The 21,640-nt window shown below is 37.0% G+C and overlaps 1 protein-coding gene across 2 annotated transcripts; it reads left to right on the top strand.

Annotated features, from left to right (window-relative positions):
* Positions 1-255: 255 nt before the first annotated feature.
* LOC132107952 (protein NPAT-like) lies at positions 256-16,617 on the top strand. Of its 2 annotated transcripts, XM_059514321.1 has the most exons (17): positions 256-465; positions 751-869; positions 987-1,047; positions 1,134-1,212; positions 1,294-1,334; positions 2,010-2,222; positions 2,308-2,383; positions 2,467-2,590; positions 2,684-2,775; positions 2,876-2,957; positions 3,039-3,135; positions 3,226-3,336; positions 7,681-9,000; positions 9,145-9,254; positions 9,345-9,435; positions 10,716-11,989; positions 15,893-16,617. In XM_059514321.1, the coding sequence occupies exons 1-17, from the start codon at positions 429-431 to the stop codon at positions 15,971-15,973; spliced, it is 4,008 nt and encodes a 1,335-aa protein (XP_059370304.1). In that variant the 5' UTR covers positions 256-428; the 3' UTR covers positions 15,974-16,617. The 2 variants fall into 2 exon arrangements, with proteins under 2 accessions (XP_059370304.1, XP_059370306.1); XM_059514323.1 differs by lacking the exons at positions 256-465; positions 751-869; positions 987-1,047 and adding an exon at positions 915-933.
* The last annotated feature ends 5,023 nt before the right edge of the window (positions 16,618-21,640 follow it).

The raw sequence follows: 21,640 nt of genomic DNA, 5'->3' as shown, positions 1-21,640 counted from the left end.
CTGTCTATCTATCTATCCCCCGCATACATGCTCTCTCTCTATTGCTCGCTCTATAATAAAATGTAAATAAATAAATAATAACGTAACGTGCTTATACATATCAACGTAATATAAAAAGAAAAGAAAAGAAAAGAAAAGAAAAGAAAAGAAAAGAAAAGAAAAGAAAAGAAAAGAAAAGAAAAGAAAAGAAAAGAAAAGAAAAGAAAAGAAAAGGAAAACTACATTTCCCTGTATTTCCTCTCGAATATTACACAAACAATATCCGGGTCAGAGGAGGCGAATTTCCGCGCCTTTTCGTAGTCGAGATGGAAGAGAGGGTTGAACGATCTGTGATATTTCAGCTGTATTATCACATTATGGACTAAATTAAACTTTAATACGCATGCTTCAAATGCAGACGATTTGGTGAGACAGCATAACATCAAAGTATGTTGCTTCCGTCCGACGTCGCCAGACTTGTGCTGGGTAAGTTCACTCTTGTTGTGTCTCTCTCTATGAGAAGCTAGCGAGCTAATACTTAGTTCCTTATTACAATATATGTAACGTTAATTATGTAATTTGTCTCTGCTGGGTAGTGGTAAATATCTAAACCATTACAAAACTAAGACAACTGTGTGGGGTTCTGAGCTCAGTCAGTGCGAAGCTGTGACGTGTCAAATTGCTGAGATGATCGATAACAGTAATGACTGATTTATCTTCTATTTAAAAAAATAAATATGAAATTATGTGTCGTTTACTTTAAACTTTTAGGCTACCTGCAGCAAGAAGGGCTCACTGCCACAAGCCGAGCCTTCATCTATGAGAGTCCAAGCCTGAAGGAGTATGCGGAGCACAGCTCAGAGGACGGGCTCATCCCTGCCTGTGTGTTTGTATGTGTCGAGTTCATGATTGATAAACACCATGGTGGTAAACATCAATACGTTACTGGTGTGTGTTAAGAAGAAATGCTAACTAGATAACAATTGTCGATTATTCTTTTTTTCAAGTCTCTTTTTGGAAAAAACCTGATTACGATTTTAAATGAATATGTTGCTGTTAAAGCAAAAGGTGAGTGCCCTTAAATGTAAATGATATGTTTTGAGATGCACAGTGTATCAGTTTCCATTGTAACATGTTTGTCATTTCTTTTGCAGAAACAAGTCAAGAAAATCAAATCCCAGCTGTGATGACATCATTATGGAAAAAGATTGACTGTACACTCAACCAAATCAAGTGAATTAATATTTGTTTACATTGAATGTTTAATTTTTTTTAAGCACCATATTTATTAAAATCTTTCTGTATTGTCCACAGGTCTCTGCAGAATTCTCCTGCAGTGCAGCTGAATCAACGCCGTGAGTTTTGCTCATTGTTTGAGAGAAACCGTGGTCTTGATGAATTGGATATATTGAAATTAGGCAAATACATTATAATAGATATATAACACAAATATATCTACTGTGCAAAAGTCTCAGGTCACTAGTATTTTCACTAATAAAAAAATGTTTTTAAGTCAGTTATTTCTGTTTTGCTGTAGTGTGTCAGTAGTAAATATCAGTTTACATTTCCAAACATTTGGAGACCTTGCCACAGTTCTTCTGGATTGAGTCTGTCTCAGTTTGTTCTGTTTCTTCATGTTATTCCAGACAGACTGATGATGATGAGATCAGATCTATGTGTGGAGCACTGGCTGCTGTCAGACTCCTCGTGCAAACAAAAATCTCTGGATTATTACAATTAATGTTAAAAATAATTTTTGGAAATGTAAACTGATATTTACTACTGACATACTACAGCAAAAGATAGAAATAACGCACATAATTTTTCATTTGTCAATAGAACTTTTAGAAAGTACAGAATTTATTTGAAATATTATTTTTTGTATCATTATAACTGACTTAACTGTCACATTTGATCAATTTAATTTATCCTTGCTGAATAAAAGTATTGATTTCTTTCAAAAATCTTACAGACCCCAAAACAACAGTATCGTAATTTATATATATATATATTTTTTTTTTGAAACTAAGTGCGCACTATGAATAGCATTCAAAATATGAGGCGTCAACAAAGACCATTGTCAGCAACACAGTCTCCCATCATTGGGCTCCCGCCCGGTACTCCAGCAGTTCAGTGTGTCCCCAGCACTGTGTCCACCCCTCAAGGCATGCTGGTACATTCCACCCCAGTGTCTTACACTTCCCAGCCTACCAGACCTTCCACTCTCTATCTTAGTCAGCCAGGTGAGCCCTGAAAACATGTTTGAATCACACTCTTGAATGATTTAAGTACCCTTTTTTTTCATTTTGCTATCTTACATCTTCATAGGGGAGTCACCGTTGCAGATACTGGTTACTGATAACAGACTGAATCCCGGACCTTTGTCTCCAGCCCGCAGGAAATGGTAAGAGTGATGCCGACACCAGAAGTATGTTGCAGTTTCCCTCTTTCTATCTTTTCCAGATCAATCTGTGTTTTGTGCTGCAGTGACTCGCCGAGGCGGAGAGGAGGTGGTCAGTTGGGTGCCAGCGGGATCAGCAGAGCCACCGTAGTGTCCAGCACTCTCGTAGTGGAATCTCAAAGTGAAGAAACCGTGACGGAGAACTTATCTGTGAGTCAGGCTGATTCATTTCTCGAATTATTTTTTTTTTTTTTGGGATTACTTCTGTGTAATTGAAGATCTCTCTTTTTTTTTTCTTAACAGCAAATAGTTATAGAAAATGCCAGGGAAAAAATTCTCAGTGATAGATCCTTACAAGAAAAACTTGCTGAAAACATCAACAAAATCTTGGCAAGGTAAATGCTAAATAATAGGCAAGGAACAACTTAAAAATACTTTAAGAAAACAACAACATTAAAATCTTACTGGACACATGTTGTATTATCACTTTAACAGTGATAATAGTCCTCAGACATCAAAAGCCGCCTGCAGTACTGTGGAACAAGAGCAGTCGATTGATGAAATCCTGGGCCTCCAGGTGTGTGAATCCACATCTTTTATTGTTTGTTTTGTATATGTTGACAGCCAAATCAACCCTTAACCTGTAAAATTATTTTAGGGGGAAATTCATATGTCTGATGATGCCATCCAAGACATATTGGTGCAAACAGAGTCAGATCCAGCATTTCAGGCACTCTTTGACCTCTTCGACTATGGTAGGTTTAATCAAATTCTGTTATAAAAGCCGAACTGATTTTTTTTTTTATTTGTAAGGTCTCACTGATCACCTTTCATATTGTTAGAAGGGAAAAGTAAAACAGCTGAAGGCAGTGAACAGGCTGATGGGAGCTTCAGTACTTGCACCAGCGCACAAGAGAGTGATGAGACCAGGCATGTAGACAGAGCTTCTGAAACCGGTAAGATGGGTCTGCTTTACTTTGTACATTTAATGTGTGTACATTTAATTATATGAACAATTAGGGGTGTGCAACATTAATAAAAATATCTTGATATTTCTGGGATTTTATCGATTAGGATAATTAGACAATATTTTGAGTGTTGTTGTGCTCGTACCTTAAGGACTACCGTGGACGTCCGACTCCTAAAGGTTTTAATATTCTTCATATTCTGTGTGGTCAGATCACACTGAGAGAAATTAATCTTTTCAATAAAGTTTAAATTAGGGCTGCATGATGTGTTGTTTAAGCATCGATATCGCGATGTACGAATCCACAATAGTCACATCGCAGGATGTGCGATGTAGGCTGTTGTAATTGATCCGTTATTCATTAACCGTATGGGCCAGCTGCTCCCCGGCCGGAGAGAGAACGAGCGAGCGCACGCTCACCTTCACCATCTTCAAACAACACGAGCTCTGTCTTTATCTCTCTCCCTCGCACATATTAATCAAAATCAATTGACACGATGGTGTCAAAAAAAAAAAAATATATCCAGTGATGAAATGTTTTCTGTGTTGTCAAATCTTGTGCGATATCCTAAACTGCAGTGATAATTACACAACGCGTGCCGTACATGTCTGATTCGCGAACTAATGATTCCTTTGAACTGATTCAATTTACCGTATTTTTCGGACTGTAAGTCGCACCTGAGTATAAGACGGATCAGTCCAAAAATACGTCATGATGAGGGAAAAACATATATAAGTCGCACCGGACTATAAGTCGCATTTATTTAGAACCAAGAACCAAGAGAAAACATTACCGTCTATAGCCGCGAGAGGGCGCTCTATGTTCTCAGTGTAGACTACAGGAGCACTCAGCAGCATAGAGCACACTCTCGCGGCTGTAGATGGTAATGTTTTCTCTTGGTTCATTTCTCTCGGTTCATGTCAAATTAATTTTGATAAATAAGCCACACCTGACTATAAGTCGCAGGACCAGCCAAACTATGAAAAAAATGCGACTTATAGTCCGGAAAATACGGTAATGAATGGTTTAAACAACTGACCTGTCCAACACTGAACTCACGAGACGTCTGAATTGGTATTAAAAAAAATCTGTAACACTTTACAATAATGTTCTATTTATTAAACTATTTAACTACATTATTTAACATTTACTATTACTAAACCGCACTTCTACAACATTGTTAATTTCAACATTTAGGCTGCATAACCTTCATTGTTGAAATCAAAAGTTGTACAGTATTTGTTAACATAGTTAATGCACTGTGAAGTAACATTACCAAACAATGAACAGCTGTGTTTTTATAAACTAAGATAAACAAAGATAAATAAATATAGTAACAGAAGTATTGCTCGTGGTAAGTTCATGTTAGTATGTTAACAATTCAAACCATATCCTAAAGTTACAAACAAATAATTTACTCTAATTTAAATAATACTCTGATGTTTAAATCATTTAAAATGTGAATGTAAGTGTGCTCACCCCATTTTTGTTTGTAAGAAAAAATTAGATTAGATTTCATATCGCAATATATATCACAGAAAAATAAAATATCGCAATGTAATTTTTTTCCCAAAATCGTGCAGCCCTAGTTTAAATAGATTTTTACATGGGCATTTTTTACCTTTTATAAAGTCAATTTTCTTAAAGTGTCCATTATCTTTTAAGTCAAATTCTCACATTTAAGGGCTTTTCACACTGAATGTGAAAGTACGGTGCAATGATGCTTTTGAATCAAAATAATAGATCCCAGTGGGGCTATTCACACCAGGCGCTATCATTCGTGGTGTGAAAAAGTGAAGATTTTTTTCCGTTTGATCTTCGATTAAACGGGCCGTCCAATCATATTTGAGCTTAGATCACGTGCGTGGAGCAACAGCTGTTGCACAAAACGGCAAAGACTGGTGGTTCTGTTTCGAAAACCAGTGTAAACAAACACTGAAGAAGAGTATTCAGAGAGTGGATGCCGAGTTCCTGTTATCTTTGGTATCTGAGAACAGATTTATTCTCACATGATCTTAATATAATTTCTATTAATTCTCCACTGAATTATGTGATCTGTAGTGTCCATTTTCTTCCATGTGCGTGAGTGTTATGAGTGAGAGAGCATTAACTCTCTAGCTCTTCCATATTTATTTTTATTATTTTTAAATTGAGTGAAATCTATTTCTACACATGAAATATGAAAGCAAATAGAAATGATTATGACGAAATATTTTCTGTATGTGTTTTGTATGCTTCTCATGACATGTTACATTTATAACATTAAAGGATGTTTATGACAATAAGCAGTGTGGCGTTATTAAACACAAAGAGTGCTTGTCTGCCTATTAAAGAATCAAAATCAACTATAGTTCAAAATCGGGAGTTATTACAAGCACTCTCTGATGGTCTAAAGTGGGTTTTAAGTAGGGCTGCACGATGTGTCGTTTAAGCATCGATATCGCGATGTACGAATCCACGATAGTCACATCGCAGGATGTGCGATGTAGGCTGTTGTAGTTGATCCGTTATTCATTAACTGTACGTGCCAGCTACTCCCCTGCCGTTGACGAATGTGATTCGCGGATTAATTGCACAGCTTAACCATCATAGAGTGAAATTATATAATTGACAGGACTGAAAACCACAGAGAGACAGAGAGAGAGAGAGAGAGAGAGAGAGAGAGAGAGCGCGCGCGAGAGAGAGACAGACAGACAGAGAGAGAGAGAGAGAGCGCGCGCGAGAGAGACAGGGAGAGAGAGAGAGATAGAGAGAGCGCGCGCGCGAGAGAGACAGGGAGAGAGAGAGAGAGCGCGCGCGCGAGAGAGACAGGGAGAGAGAGAGAGAGCGCGCGCGCGCGCGAGAGAGACAGGGAGAGAGAGAGAGAGCGCGCGCGAGAGAGACAGGGAGAGAGAGAGAGAGCGCGCGCGAGAGAGACAGGGAGAGAGAGAGAGAGCGCGCGCGCGAGAGAGACAGGGAGAGAGAGAGCGCGCGCGCGAGAGAGACAGGGAGAGAGAGCGCGCGCGCGCGAGAGAGAGACAGGGAGAGAGAGAGCGCGCGCGAGAGAGAGACATGGAGAGAGAGAGAGAGAGAGCGCGCGCGCGAGAGAGACAGACAGAGAGTACATTAGAAGTACCATCAATGTTTATAGAAATGTATATGGATTTATTTTGCATGTAATTTTTTTTTCTTATGAATATATATGTATTTTTGTTTTGTTTGTTTCTATTCTGCTATGTACAATGCTTTGGCAATATGTACCTTTGTATGTCATGCTAATAAAGCAATATGAATTGAATTGAGAGAGAGAGAGAGAGAGAGACCGAGAGAGAGCGAGCCGTTTTCAAACAACACAAGCGCTGTCTTGCTCTCTCTCCCTCACGCATATTAATCAATTGACACCATGGTGTCGATGTTTAAATCATTTAAAATGAGAATGTAAGTGTGCTCACCCCATTTTTGTTTGTAAGAAAAAATATCGCAATATATATCGCAGAAAAATAAAATATTGCAATGTCATTTTTTCCCAATATCGTGCAGCCCTAGTTTTAAGCAAAAACATTAATAATTAACATACATAGATGTTCAAATGTGGCGTGATGCTACTTCTGCTTGTATTTTAAAATGTTTTCTTTTAAGCATTATAGATACTTTGTGTTTCTGGCATAGAGCCAAACTTTAGGCTGTTTATCTTAATTTAATGCTGTAAATTGAGCATTTGATGTTAAATCCATATAGGCCTTGAGATGCATGTCTGAGGAAAAAGAGGGGTTGTGTTGCAAAATACTCAATAATATCGAATGGCACCTCGTCAAAACAAAATTAATGATATTATCACACAGTATATTGCACACCGCTATGACCAATGGTTCCAAATTTTACATTTTTTTTTTTTTTAAGAAGTCTCCTCTGCTCACCATAACTGTTTATCTGATCAAAAATACACTACAACATTAATATGAAATATTACAATTTAAAAATAGTTTTTTTTTCTATGTATTTCAGTAAAATATATTTATATAAAATATATTTTATATTTCAATATACTTTTAAATGGTTTATTCTTTATGGCTAATTTTCAACAGCCATTACTTCAGTCAAGATCTCTCACAAATGATTCTAATATGCTTATTTGATGCTTGGAAAACATTTCTTATCAGTGTTAAAAACATTGTTTATAAAAGTTGTTTTTGGGAAACTGTGATACATTTTTTTCAAAATTCTTTGATGAAATAGAATTTCATCCTTGTTGAATAAAAGTATTTTCTTAAAAAAAAAAATCTCACTGACCCCTAACTTTTCATTCCAGAGACAATATATAAATTGTTGTATGATTTTATTTATTATTTTAAGGCACTGGACAGGAGGATTCCACATCAGGAGGAGAAAGTAGGGTACAAAACCTAATCGCCCAGTCTGAGTCAAAAAGCAAAAATAAATCATCCAGCCTTTGTAATGCGACAAAGTCTGCTTCCACAGCTTTGCAGCCACGTATTGTAACCAAACAAACTGGACAAGGATCCACAAACTCCAAAAGAGGACTAGCCAGGACTAGAGTTTTATCTGGTAATAAACAATCCAAAGGTGACACTTCAACTTCAAGTTTGAACGATAAAGCAGATTCGCGTCCAGCTGATCAAACCGTATCAAGCTCTTCTTTGACAGAGGAAGGACTTGGCATGGAGATAGATGAACCAGAAAATGAAGCTTCTGAGAGTGTAAATATCCAGCTAGTTACTCTGGAAAGCTTAGACGCCAACGAAACATCAAATGACAATAAAAGCAGTCAAGTTCCTGTTTCAAGTAAGACATCGCAAACTACATCCACAACTGAAACCTCAAATAGCGCATCTGTAAATGAGCCTGGGAGAGTGGCAGGAATGACCATTGGACAGGATGAAGATATGGGAACCTCTTTATCCATTCAAAGTTACACTGTGCCCTCACCTTGCTTAACTCAACCTGACACAGACATCATATCTGTTAAAACGGCTTCTCCACCCTCTACAAACAAGATGCCTTCAACTCCTTCCGGCACTCAAACTCAGTCCAGTACTGTCAAAAGCAATCTTCCTACATCACATGCTTCATCTATCGCCACTACGCCATGCGTTTCTGATGCCCCAGCCGGGGATCCTGATCCCAATAAGACTGTTTCTCTAAAAATCATCATCAGTGATGAGCAGGACAAGGTCTCAACTGATGCAGCACTGAACCAGGCAGTTTCCAGCATCACCAGTGACCACATCCCCACCATCTTCCTGTCCACTCCTGCCAAATCACCTGCCAAGACTTTGCCCACAACCTCTGCGGTCATAACACAAGAGGAAACGGCTCAAGCTGTGAGCTGCTTACAGGGGGTAGAGGGAGTTGGATCATTCGGAACACCTACGAGGAGTGTGCAGAGTAGCGGACAGTCTGTGTTGGGGCGTCCTGCAGGTCAGGAAACTGGTTTTATTCAGCTGTTGCAAGCTAACCCCACCTTTGGGCCTGCAAACAGCTATTTTGTCGTAACCGATCCGGCTGCTGCCGAGCAGCGGTCAAATGTTGTGCTGTTTCCAAGTAATGTGCCTCAAGGGACCGTGTCTTCAATGCCGCATGTGGTAACGACTCCACCTCGCCAGAGGACTGTGGTGTCCATGGGAGCAAATGTCTCTCAGACCTACTCGCCTGGTGAGTGAAGAGTTTGATTATATAAGGCTTTTATTTAGGTTGTATGTTTCTGTGTTTATGTTGAGATACTCATTTGCAGACTTTATTTATTCTTTTAAGGGATTAAGGGTGCATGTTTGAAATTCCAATTGATTATTTTTTTAGGCTCCACAATCATCATATCTTCTCCAGTTCAGCCCATATTACAAAATGTGATGCTTCCAGTATCTGTAATGGGGCAAAATACTGGAAAACTTGCAGTCCTTCCCAATCAGGTTAGTAACTTTGAAGTGTACAGGTTTTGTGATAGAATAATAGTTTTATTCTATTTATAATTACTATATTTTTTTTATTTTTTTTTACAGATGTTGACTTTGCCATGTTCAGCCACTGTAAGGCAGCCTGCAAAAGTTATTTCTCAACATAAATTGGCACCCAAGGAAAACACAGACATGAGTAAGATGTTTTTTATTGTATTTTTAATACATTAAATATTTATAGAAATGTATGTAATTATACATTTATGTACCTAATGTTTTTATATAAGTACATATGTATATACACATTATATATTTATATATATATGTGTGTGTGTGTGTGTGTGTGTGTGTGTGTATATATATATATATATATATATATATATATATACACACACACACACACATACAGTACAGACCAAAAGTTTGGAAAAAAAACCAAACAAAAAAAAAATATTGTGATATATTATTACAATTTAAAATAATTGTTTTTCAATTTATTATACTTTAAATTATCATTTATTTCTGTGATGCAAAGCTGAATTTTTAGGATCATCATCACATGATCCTTTAGAAATCATTCTAATATGATGAGTCATTATCAAAGTTGGAAACAGTTCTGCTGCTTAATATTTTTTCAGAACATGTGATACTTTTTTAGGATACTTTGATGAATAAAAACTAAAAAAAAAAAAAAAAAGAAGCTATATTTTTAAAATATAAATATTATATATATATATATATATATACATACACACACACACACACACACAGTGTGTGTGTATGTATATATATATATATATGTATGTGTGTGTGTATACCGTGTATATATATATGTGTGTGTGTGTAATATATACATATATATATATATTATATATATATATATATATAATATGTGTGTGTATATATATATATATATATATATATATATATAATCACACTAACGACTCAAGACAGTTAACAACAACAACAATGCACTCCACTGTGCTGAGCGAGAGAACGCTTCTCTGTTGTCTTCAAGTGATATCAGAAATTCCCTGTCTCCCACTTGTGAAGTCATGATTACAAGCACGATGCATTCTTTTCTGTTAAAAATTGTAGTGAAAAGTACTGATCAACATCCCACTGCTTCTGTGACCCATGGTTTGTCTGTATCTGTATTCCGAGCCAGTGAGCAATGGACTTTCAAAATGATAATAATCATAAAAAAACTGCTTTAAAGCACAATAAAATTGTGGCATTAATTAATGTGTTAACCTGCCCAGTCCTTATATAAATATATTGTAGTCTTGTATTACGCTAAAACGTTGATTAATGTTTTTCCAGAGATTTAAATTAACTAGATTCCTAAAATACTCATTTTTCACTAGCATAATTTGAAATGTTCTTTAGCAACTTGTTTTATCTGAAAGTTAAGTTTTTTGTAATGCACGTTTGTGGATTATTCAACAATGTAATGACTTGTTTGCTGATTTTCAGCTAAAACTGGCACATCTGGGTCTGGTCAAGTGCTTCCCCAGACCGCTGAGCAACAAAAAAGTGTGAGCGCAACAAGCCCCAGCCATCGGCGGATACTTTGCTTTGACATTACACCTGAAGTCACTGAAGCTGGCCAGAATTCTTTACAGACAAGCACACTCACATCCTCTGCGGTTACTTCCTCCCCAGCTCAGCAGGTTCAGAAAGAAGTTACACACACTGAACCGAAACAGCCTTTAGTTTCTGATACCCGCAAAAGAAGAATGGAAACCGTTAGGTTGCCAGAATTAAATCCCAAAGCGGGTATAAAGAACTCTGAAAAAGTCACCATATTTCATCAACAAAAAGAAGCCCCAAAAAGCAAAGTAACTGAAAGGGGACCAAATCCAATTGCATTATCAAATGCCAAGTCTTCCAACAAAACTGTCATTGAGCTAGAGGCTCTCATTAGATCAGAATCACCCAAAAAATCACAAGCATCACAGAAGGAAGATGGCGGAGTGGTTTCAAAGTCTTCTGCTCCAGGGCTAAAGCAGAAACCATCAGGCAACACAAAGGACAACACCCAAGAAGAATCTCATGAAAAGAAGCAGTTAAAACCAGTAGAAACATCCTCGGAAAAAAATTCCTTACAGAACTCTCCAGGCATCACTGCAAATAAAGAAAATGAGCTGGGGAGCTGTCAGCGTCAGACACCTGTACACCCCACTGAGGATCACACACCTTCTACGGAAAAATCTACAGCAGCAGAATCGAGCAGTTCCAGTAAAACCTTATCCAAGACAAGCCCTCTAACTAAACAGGCTGTTGAGATGCTGCAGGACATACAAGGCCAGGCTCCCCCAGCCACTCCGCCGAAGAGACAGGTGGCCGGATGTCCAGATCTCCCACTTCCGAGAACACCTGGACCAGGGCGTGCACAGGAGGAGCTGACTGATGGATTGAGAACCCCGTCCCGACAAAGGCTCAGGAGGGAGGGTGAAAGCACACCGAGGTATCTTCCCCCTCCCGCCACACCCGACATCCCCTCCTGCAGTCCTGCCAGCGAGGCGGGGAGTGAGAACAGCATCAACATGGCCGCCCACACTCTCATGATCCTGTCACGCGCCGCTAGGACAGGAGGTCCTTTGAAAGACAGCTTGCGTCAAGAGGAGGCCAGTGCTGGGAAATCTGCCATCCCTAAAGGAAAGAAGCGAAAGCAAATTGAATTGAGCCCTCCTGCAAAGAAAGAGTTACAGCTTTCCAGCTCCTTAAGCAGTCAAAAGAAATCAAAGGTGAGGAGATATTTTATTGGTTATTTGTAAAAATATATCAGGGCTCGACATTAAGCTTTGACATGAGCTTAAATCCATCATTCAATTGTCCGAGTAAAAGAATGAAAAAAAAAAATGTTTGGGCACAAATTTCATTTATTTTGTAGCAGTCTCATCAGTACTCTATCAGGTATTATTTTAATCAGCATATTTTTGATATTTGCCTTAAATTGATTGCTGTTACACAGATAATATTTTCCTAAACTTATCAAATGTACATGTCTCCATTTACATCGAATTCTTACATGTGATCAATAGACTGTTAGAATAATAAGAGACTATGATTGTTACTATTCAAATGAAATCAGTATCAACAAACTCCCATCTGTCCAAATGCATAAATAATGTTATTAGATTAATGTTTTACTTTTTTGACATACAAATATGAAATGATGAAAAAATGCAATGATACTTTTAAATATGAAATCAAACCACCAGTAGATGGTGTCAGGTCACTTTCTTAATGAGTGAATCATTGATTCAACCAATTCATTAAAATGGCTGATTCATTCAATAAATTAAGCATGTAACTGTTTTTATAAATGGCTCACTGAAACATAAAAAATTAATAATTTAGTAACAAAAGACTTGTTTGTTGCTCGCAGATGCACGACTGTTCTGCTGTGGCTTTGCTTAGAACTATTTTTGTTAGCGAAATGGAGCAAAAACGATACATAATGTATAAAATTTAAGTCAGTTAATGTATATAATAAAAAGTCAGTTGGTGCTGCCCTAGTTATTGTTTATTCAAATTTTAATCAGGTTACTTGTCTGGTCGGGCAAGTAAAATTCTCTTTCACTTGCTCCTTCACAAAATTCACTTTTCGCGGACAAGCATTAATGTCGAGCCCTGAGATAGATAGATAGATAGATAGAGATATATATATATATATATATATATATATATATATATATATATATATATATATATATATTAGGGCTGCACGATGTGTCGTTTAAGCATCGATATCGTGATGTACGCATCCACGATAGTCACATCGCAGGATGTGCGATGTAGGCTGTCGTAGTTGATCTGTTATTCATTAACTGTACGGGCAGTTTGTCATTAACTGTACAGATTAATTGCACCTCTCTCTCTCTCTCTCTCTCTCTCTCTCTCTCTCTCTCTCTCTCTCTCCCTCTCTCCCTCCCTCTCTCCCTCTCTCCCTCTCTCCCTCTCTCCCTCTCTCTCTCTCTCCCTCTGAGAGAGGGCACGAGAGAGAGAGAGAAGGGAGGAAGAGAGAGAGAGAGAAGGGAGGGAGAGAAGGGAGGGAAAGAGAGAGAGAGAGGAGGGAGAGAGAGAGAGAGAGAGATAGAGAGCGAGCGAGCAGAGAGAGAGAGAGAGAGAGAGAGAGAGCGAGCGAGCGAGAGAGAAGGGGGAGAGAGCACGAGAGAGAGCGCGAGAGAGAGAGCCAGCCCCGGCCGCACGCTCACCATCTTCAAACAACACGAGCGCTGTCTTGCTCTCTCTCCCTCCCGCATATTAATCAATTGACACAATGGTGTCGATGTTTAAATCATTTAAAATGAGAATGTAAGTGTGCTCACCCCATTTTTGTTTGTAAGAAAAAATTAGATTCGATTTCATATCGCAATATATATCGCAGAAAAATAAAATATCGCAATGTAATTTTTTCCCCAATATCGTGCAGCCCCAATATATATATATATATATTAGGGGTGTAACGATTCATTCGTTTTCTCGATGCATCGATTACAAACCCTTTCGATTCATATGCATCGATCTTGAAACATGATTTTTGAATCGTGAATCACCGATCTTGGACAGTAATCGATTCAAAATGCTAAGAATCGAATGAATCGCAATTTCTATAGCAATTCAATGCTTTCAAAATGTATACACATTAAATTACTACACGCACGAATTAATGGAGACCTTGAAGAGTGTTCGTGAATCGTGCCTCTTATCTGTCCTTCACGCGCTCCACTGTTTACTGCCTGTGAGACTGTCACAGGATTGCGCTCGCGCTCCGTTCGTCTCTGACGCAGCTGACGTGTGATCTATAGGACTAGTGGCCAGTAATGCTAACTTTTCTGTAGTTTGTCAATGGTTCTTTGCATCTTACCGACGGAGTTACCGGAGCCGTCGACAGCTGTATTTATTGCATGGACGGAGCAGAAATGTAAGTGTCTAAATCATACGCACAGATCCATTGAATGATAAATGTTTTTAAACAATGCGGATGAACCGAATATACGAAGGAAACTTTTAAAATTAACCACAGCATTAACAACGACCTTGAAATAAGAGCGCGAGATTTATCTGATAATCAGATGCATGAAAGTAGCATTTGTTTCATTAGCAAACAGACATCTGGCGCGTTTTCTCTCAGAATCATTCGCTGATGGAGAGGAAAAGTTAAATAGAGATGAAGACGTTTTCACACTGAAAGAGAAGCAATCTCGCTCTCATAGACGTGCCAGGCTATATCTGCAGCCAAACTGAATAAAAGCAGAATGAACTGATGAAACAAAAAAAAAACCCCACAAACAATTTATGAATGATGCAGTGCTAATTTACATTTATTACAGTACAGAAACTATATAGTATATTTTCTACCTTATTCTGTGCAGAAAATTTAAATAATTGCTAATTAAATGTAGCCTAGTATATAAAACCATCATAAAACTGCCATTAGGAAAAAAATATCGATTACAAATGATTGATTATTGTCCAGCAGTGTATTTGATTTATTACAGCTAATTAAAGTAATTAAAAAAGAAGATAATTCCTTGTAAAAAAAATAATAATAATAATAATAATAATTATTATTATTATTATATAGGCTACATACATAAAATGATTGTATCTGACATTTCTGTCACTTCAGAAATTATGGCTACGCCCCCGGTGTGACAAAATGTTAGCTTATACATAATACTCTTTAAGCTCTTTTTTAAAAACTTGGCTTACATACATTTTTACGTATGCCATGTCGCATCATTAAACTAGCATTTAACAATGGACAAAAGGTTTATTTTATTTTATTTTTTTAACCTATGGTTCTCTAACCATAAATGCTACTGTAATTTGCCCCCTGACTAAGAATTTAAAGAATTTAGTAGAAGCATTTAAATAATCCCGTGAATGCACTTAAAGAATGCAGAATCGAATCGTTATAATCGAATCGAATCAAATTTAATTGTGAATCGAATCGAATTGAATCGTTCTAAATTTGCAAAAATCGTTCTTGAATCGAATCGAAAACCTATGAATCGTAATCGAATCGAATCGCTGCCTTGCCAAAGATTCACAGCCCTAATATATATATATATATATATATATTCCTATTATATATAACTTCCTATTTCCCGTTTATGAAGTAGTGATTACGAGCTCGTTGCATTCCTTTCTGTTAAAAATTTAAAATGCTGATACTTAAAATACCTAAATAATTTGATGGGGACTTCGGGAGCATCACCTCCTGTGATCCATGATTTGTCTGTATGTTTATTGAGAGCAATGGACTTTAGATAAACTATGTTAATGTGCGATAAAATAATTTATGCGATGATAATGCGTTAACTTGCCCAGCCCTAATTTTTAGTTGTAAAACTACTCTGTATTAATACTTTTCAGTACTAAATCAGTTAATATATAATGCTAAAATCTAAATCAAGTCACTAGTGGCTAAATGCAATTTCAGACCAGTTACTTATTCCATTTCTATACCTATACCATTCAATTAGTACGTGTCTTGCCTAGACGTGCCTTGCCTAGAGTCAGCTCATGGCAGTCCAGCCAATCGGAGAAGTCAGACTCATTTTTGGCTATTTTTGTACTTTATCATGCATCATCTGCTATGTTAACATTGCTCGGCTGAATTCCTTTTTATTTTTCAGAAACCGAAGAAGTTGCTTGACTCCTTTCCTGAAGACTTGGACGTTGATAAATTCCTGTCATCCCTGCACTATGACGAATAATGACGCGGAGGACAAGCCGTGCTGCTAGCCACCATTTCAGGGACATAACAAGCCATGTGTGCTACTGAGAGCGATAAAACCAATCTATTCAGTAGTACCCATTCTGAATAGCTGCTTTCTGTTTAACCTCCAGGATGTGAGATATTGTACATAGACACCATATTAGCCTAATAATCATATTCACACATTTAAGATGCTTATATGAAGATTTCATTTGCAAAAACGGCTAACTCCATTTTTAACAATTCTCAAAAATCGTGTTTTTTCAGTGTGTGTTCCAATTAATCTCAATCAAACTGCATTTGTGTTATTTTGACTAGGTTAAAAAATAAATAAACACTCTTCAAAGCAAACAAGAAAATAATTTAAGACTTAACTGTCATTTTTGACTCTTTGTGGAAGTGTCAGTTGAGCTGCTCCATTACAACCAGCTGTTATTTAGTTCGTTGTCTTTTATGTCTTCCATCAACTGCACCATGTGACTACATTTCTGTAAACATTTTCAAGAGAGATGGTTTCCTTTGTACAGCCTCTAGGTGGTATTCTTCCTTTACAGTATGGAAGGAGAAGTTGAATGTTATTGTTTTCTGTCCTTTAGATGGTTAACTGTATGATGTATTTTAATAAATCACTATTTGATTGAATATTGTATGTCCAGCTGTGGCATATTTATATGGAGCAGACCTTCAGCAGTTGCATATGCTCCGCTTGATTGAACACCTAAATCTCATTTTTCTTTAAACGATACAGTTTCTTTGATCATAATATGTATTGAGCAGCAAATCAGCCTATTACAACCCGAATTCCGGAAAAGTTGGGACGTTTTTTAAATGTTAATAAAATGAAAACTAAAGGAATTTCAAATCACATGAGCCAAAATTTTATTCACAATAGAACATAGATAACGTAGCAAATGTTTAAACTGAGAAATGTTACACTTTTATCCACTTAATTAGCTCATTTAAAATTTAATGCCTGCTACAGGTCTCAAAAAAGTTGGCACGGGGGCAACAAATGGCTAAAAAAGCAAGCAGTTTTGAAAAGATTCAGCTGGGAGAACATCTAGTGATTAATTAAGTTAATTGATATCAGGTCTGTAACATGATTAGCTATAAAAGCTTTGTCTTAGAGAAGCAGAGTCTCTCAGAAGTAAAGATGGGCAGAGGCTCTCCAATCTGTGAAAGACTGCGTAAAAAAATTGTGGAAAACTTTAAAAACAATGTTCCTCAACGTCAAATTGCAAAGGCTTTGCAAATCTCATCATCTACAGTGCATAACATCATCAAAAGATTCAGAGAAACTGGAGAAATCTCTGTGCGTAAGGGACAAGGCCGGAGACCTTTATTGGATGCCCGTGGTCTTCGGGCTCTCAGACGACACTGCATCACTCATCGGCATGATTGTGTCAATGACATTACTAAATGGGCCCAGGAATACTTTCAGAAACCACTGTCGGTAAACACAATCCGCCGTGCCATCAGCAGATGCCAACTAAAGCTCTATCATGCAAAAAGGAAGCCATATGCGAACATGGTCCAGAAGCGCCGTCGTGTCCTGTGGGCCAAGGCTCATTTAAAATGGACTATTTCAAAGTGGAATAGTGTTTTATGGTCAGACGAGTCCAAATTTGACATTCTTGTTGGAAATCACGGACGCCGTGTCCTCCGGGCTAAAGAGGAGGGAGACCTTCTGGCATGTTATCAGCGTTCAGTTCAAAAGCCAGCATCTCTGATGGTATGGGGGTGCATAAGTGCATACGGTATGGGCAGCTTGCATGTTTTGGAAGGCTCTGTGAATGCTGAAAGGTATATAAAGGTTTTAGAGCAACATATGCTTCCCTCCAAACAACGTCTATTTCAGGGAAGGCCTTGTTTATTTCAGCAGGACAATGCAAAACCACATACTGCAGCTATAACAACAGCATGGCTTCGTCATAGAAGAGTCCGGGTGCTAACCTGGCCTGCCTGCAGTCCAGATCTTTCACCTATAGAGAACATTTGGCGCATCATTAAACGAAAAATACGTCAAAGACGACCACGAACTCTTCAGCAGCTGGAAATCTATATAAGGCAAGAATGGGACCAAATTCCAACAGCAAAACTCCAGCAACTCATAGCCTCAATGCCCAGACGTCATCAAACTGTTTTGAAAAGAAAAGGCTGTAGCAGAAATCAAAATTGAAATGAGCTCATTTTGTGCATAAAATTGTAAACTTTCTCAGTTTAAACATTTGCTATGTTCTATTGTGAATAAAATATTGGCTCATGTGATTTGAAAGTCTTAGTTTTCATTTTATTAAAATTTAAAAAAACGTCCCAACTTTTCCGGAATTTGGGTTGTAGAATGATTTCTGAAGGATCGTATGACACTAAAGACTGAAGTAATATTTTAAAATACAAAAGTTATTTTAAAAAGTGCAATATTGTTAATAAGTGCAATAATGTTTTTACTGTATTTTTAATCAAATACATAATTGGTGAGCACAAATAGATTTTCTAATATACTGTTACTCAACAGGTTTTGGTAAACCAAGAGATTGCACTTATATATGATTGTGGCTTGTGAGGTAAAATGAGGTCACTGGGAATGAAATCAGGGCAAGCAAGGTCTTGTAAGTGCTGGAGGCAACAATAAATCATTTTCCCAGCTGTTTAACATTCTCTGTAATCATGTACGCTGTTATTTTGACAGCTAATCCAAACTATTTAGGTCAACAAGTCATATCAGAGACGCCATGTCTTAGTGCTTTTACTTCAGTTGTCCTTTTTGCCCCTTTTTTCTCATGATTTTCAGGCCAGCAGCACTGCATCCACTGCATCATTTATTTTTTAAAGCATTATAATGCAGTCATGCTATGAAGTGGTTTCTAAGATATTGAGTATATGTCAGTAATTTGAGAACATTTATTCATTCACTGACGATTCTGTAACCATGTGAAAGATTCAAACCTCTTGATACTGTATAACTAAACTTATTTAACATTTAATATCAATGTCACAATAGTCAATCACACAATTGCTTTTTGTGAACACATCTTCACATTTTTCAACTATTAGCAGCCAAACTAAGCATTTGTGTTCATAATGTGAAAGATAAATGCCTTTGATCTGTAGAAGAGGTTAACATGCCGTTTAGAAAAAAAAAAAAAACCTGCATGTACAGTAATTCCAGGGAAAATTATTTTACAGAGAACACGGGTAGAAAATTATACAGTCCATTACCACTGAGTTCAAAAGCTACATCTACTTTCCCAACAATTCCAGGCCAATCCCTATGAGTTTTCCTTGGAAAACCACAATCCATCACACTTCTTTTCCCATCATAAAAAAGAAAAAGGAATGTTCTCTATAAATTAATAAAATGAGAGTTATCAGATAAACTTTTTTTTTGGAAGAAAATCATTACATTCAGGCATTTTTAAACAATATGATCTTTAGATCATGACATTTGAAAAAATAAGTCTTTCCATGTTCAATGACATGAACAGCTGCATCTATTTGTTTCACTGTATCTGGTAATCTAAATTCATAGATGGAGCTATAATAGCCTTTTGACTCCAGTTTCTGAAAAACAATATTTATGACCTATTAGAAGAGTAAATATTTATACTTTTGTTCAAAAGTTTTAGGATTTTTTTATTTTATGTTTCTTATGGTCACCAAGGTTGCATTTATTTGATAAAAAAAAATATTATTTTATTATTTATTAATTATAATAATATTAATTATTAATTAAAATTGTTATTCCTGTGATGGAAAAACAGAATTTTCAGCTGCCATTACTCCTGTCTTCAGTGTCACATGATCCTTCAGAAATCGTTCTAATATCTTGATTTTGTGCTGAAGAAACATGATCATTATCATCCATTTGCAATCCTGCAGGATTCATAGGAGCCACATATTACAAAAGACATGTTGAAACCTGAGAGATTTAATGAGAGGAATAACAAACAAACAAAATCCTGAGGCTTTTCTCAGTTGATTGCAGTATAACCAACTTAAAAACCAAGACAAACTTGAGGTATAATCCATTTATTAAAGGAATAGCCTACTGATATGAATCTGGATGGAAACATTGTAAATATGGATATTCTCTGCCGGACCTGTATGTGATGGCGTTTCTCTTCCATTTGAGCCGTCCAGGATAAAAGCTGAAGTTGTCCACATCAGGTACTCCACACCTTGCCTCTCTCAGATCCGGAAGATCCAGACTTTCCCTCAGCTCAAAGAAATGCAGCATTGCTCTGATCTTCTCCTTCATTGAAGACCACACATCTTCAGTTGATAGAATCGCTGTAGATATTCCTGCCAAACAGTAAATCTGCTTTATTGTTTTATATTTAAGTATTTATGAAATGTTTATCCTTATTTTTATTATTATTTAAACTCTTTATAAGTAATTGTAGCAATTTATTAAATTATTTATTTTATTTATAATAATAAATAATAAGATGGTCCATCATTCTGAAATCAATCAATCAAGAACAATTTATATACGATTTATGATTTATGTTCCTTTTATGTTTATGTTTTAATAATACTTTAAAATTATGGATTATTTTACTTTATTAGTTTTTACAAATTAATATTTTACTTTTACTGTGTACAGTTTACCGCTATTAATAAGTATTATGCATGCAAATTATTTGAAATGAAGTTACATAATGATCCAAATAATTATAGTATTTACGTAATAATATATTTTTAACCGCTTAACTGTCGCTCACAGTTTTGAACAGACTTTAAAGTGCACGTTCCAAAATTACATTTTTATAATTCATGAATGAAAATATTTTGTAACATTTACATGGTAATGCAATGTCTGATTTTAAAATGGGTTTTAAAGAATGAATTTTGAGATTTTAAGTTTTCAGTTGATAAGTAACTTGATTGATAACTGATCATTTCTAAAACGTGATAGAGAAAAAGGCAATGAAGAAGTCTTTTTTTTAAATAAAGGTCAAAGCTCCTGTTATAATTTCTTGTCATAAATTAATCTATTACTTTTTCTACATAATTTTTAACAAAAAACATTGGTAAAATATATATTTGGGAGTCTTAGACCTTTCCAACGATATATATAGTTTGTCTAGATTTGACTAGATTTAATTGTAATATATCTAAAGCCTGGTGGAGGAGTACAAATGTGCCAAATCAAGGCTGGAAATGACTCTCACAGAATCCCGGGATCCAGTCGTCAGAGGTGCTGCACCTACCCTAGCAACAGGGAGGAAATGGAAGCCGTCGGCAGCGGTTGCGGCGGCAAAGGCTGCCCTCAGACACCGGGATATAGTGGGGCAGGTCCAACATGGCAGAGGGGGCCTTGGATTGGAAGCAGCAGCACCCACATGGCAAAAGGCTACTCCAACCAAACGGCGGTACATGGTGGTGGAGGAGGTGCGCCACCAGGAGGAAGCAGCCAGGTGTGCCAAGGCTGTCTCCCAAGCCCAGCAAGTCCGCTGGATGAAGTGGGATGGCGTGGAGAGGAGAAAAATCACATCGAGTGAGATGTGGGGTATGGAGGCTAATAGGCTAAGGTTCATCATCAGGGCCACATACGACGTTCTGCCCTCCCCAACCAACCAACCTACATCTCTGGTATGGAGAGGACCCAGCCTGTCCCCTGTGTGCAGCCCCAGCAACCCTCAAACACATCCTGGTGGGTTGC

This window comes from Carassius carassius, chromosome 28, assembly GCF_963082965.1.
Source record: "Carassius carassius chromosome 28, fCarCar2.1, whole genome shotgun sequence".
NCBI classification, from domain to species: domain Eukaryota; kingdom Metazoa; phylum Chordata; class Actinopteri; order Cypriniformes; family Cyprinidae; genus Carassius; species Carassius carassius.
The sequence above is the reverse complement of the archived record's forward strand: the minus strand, read 5'-3'. Positions and strand labels throughout refer to the sequence as shown.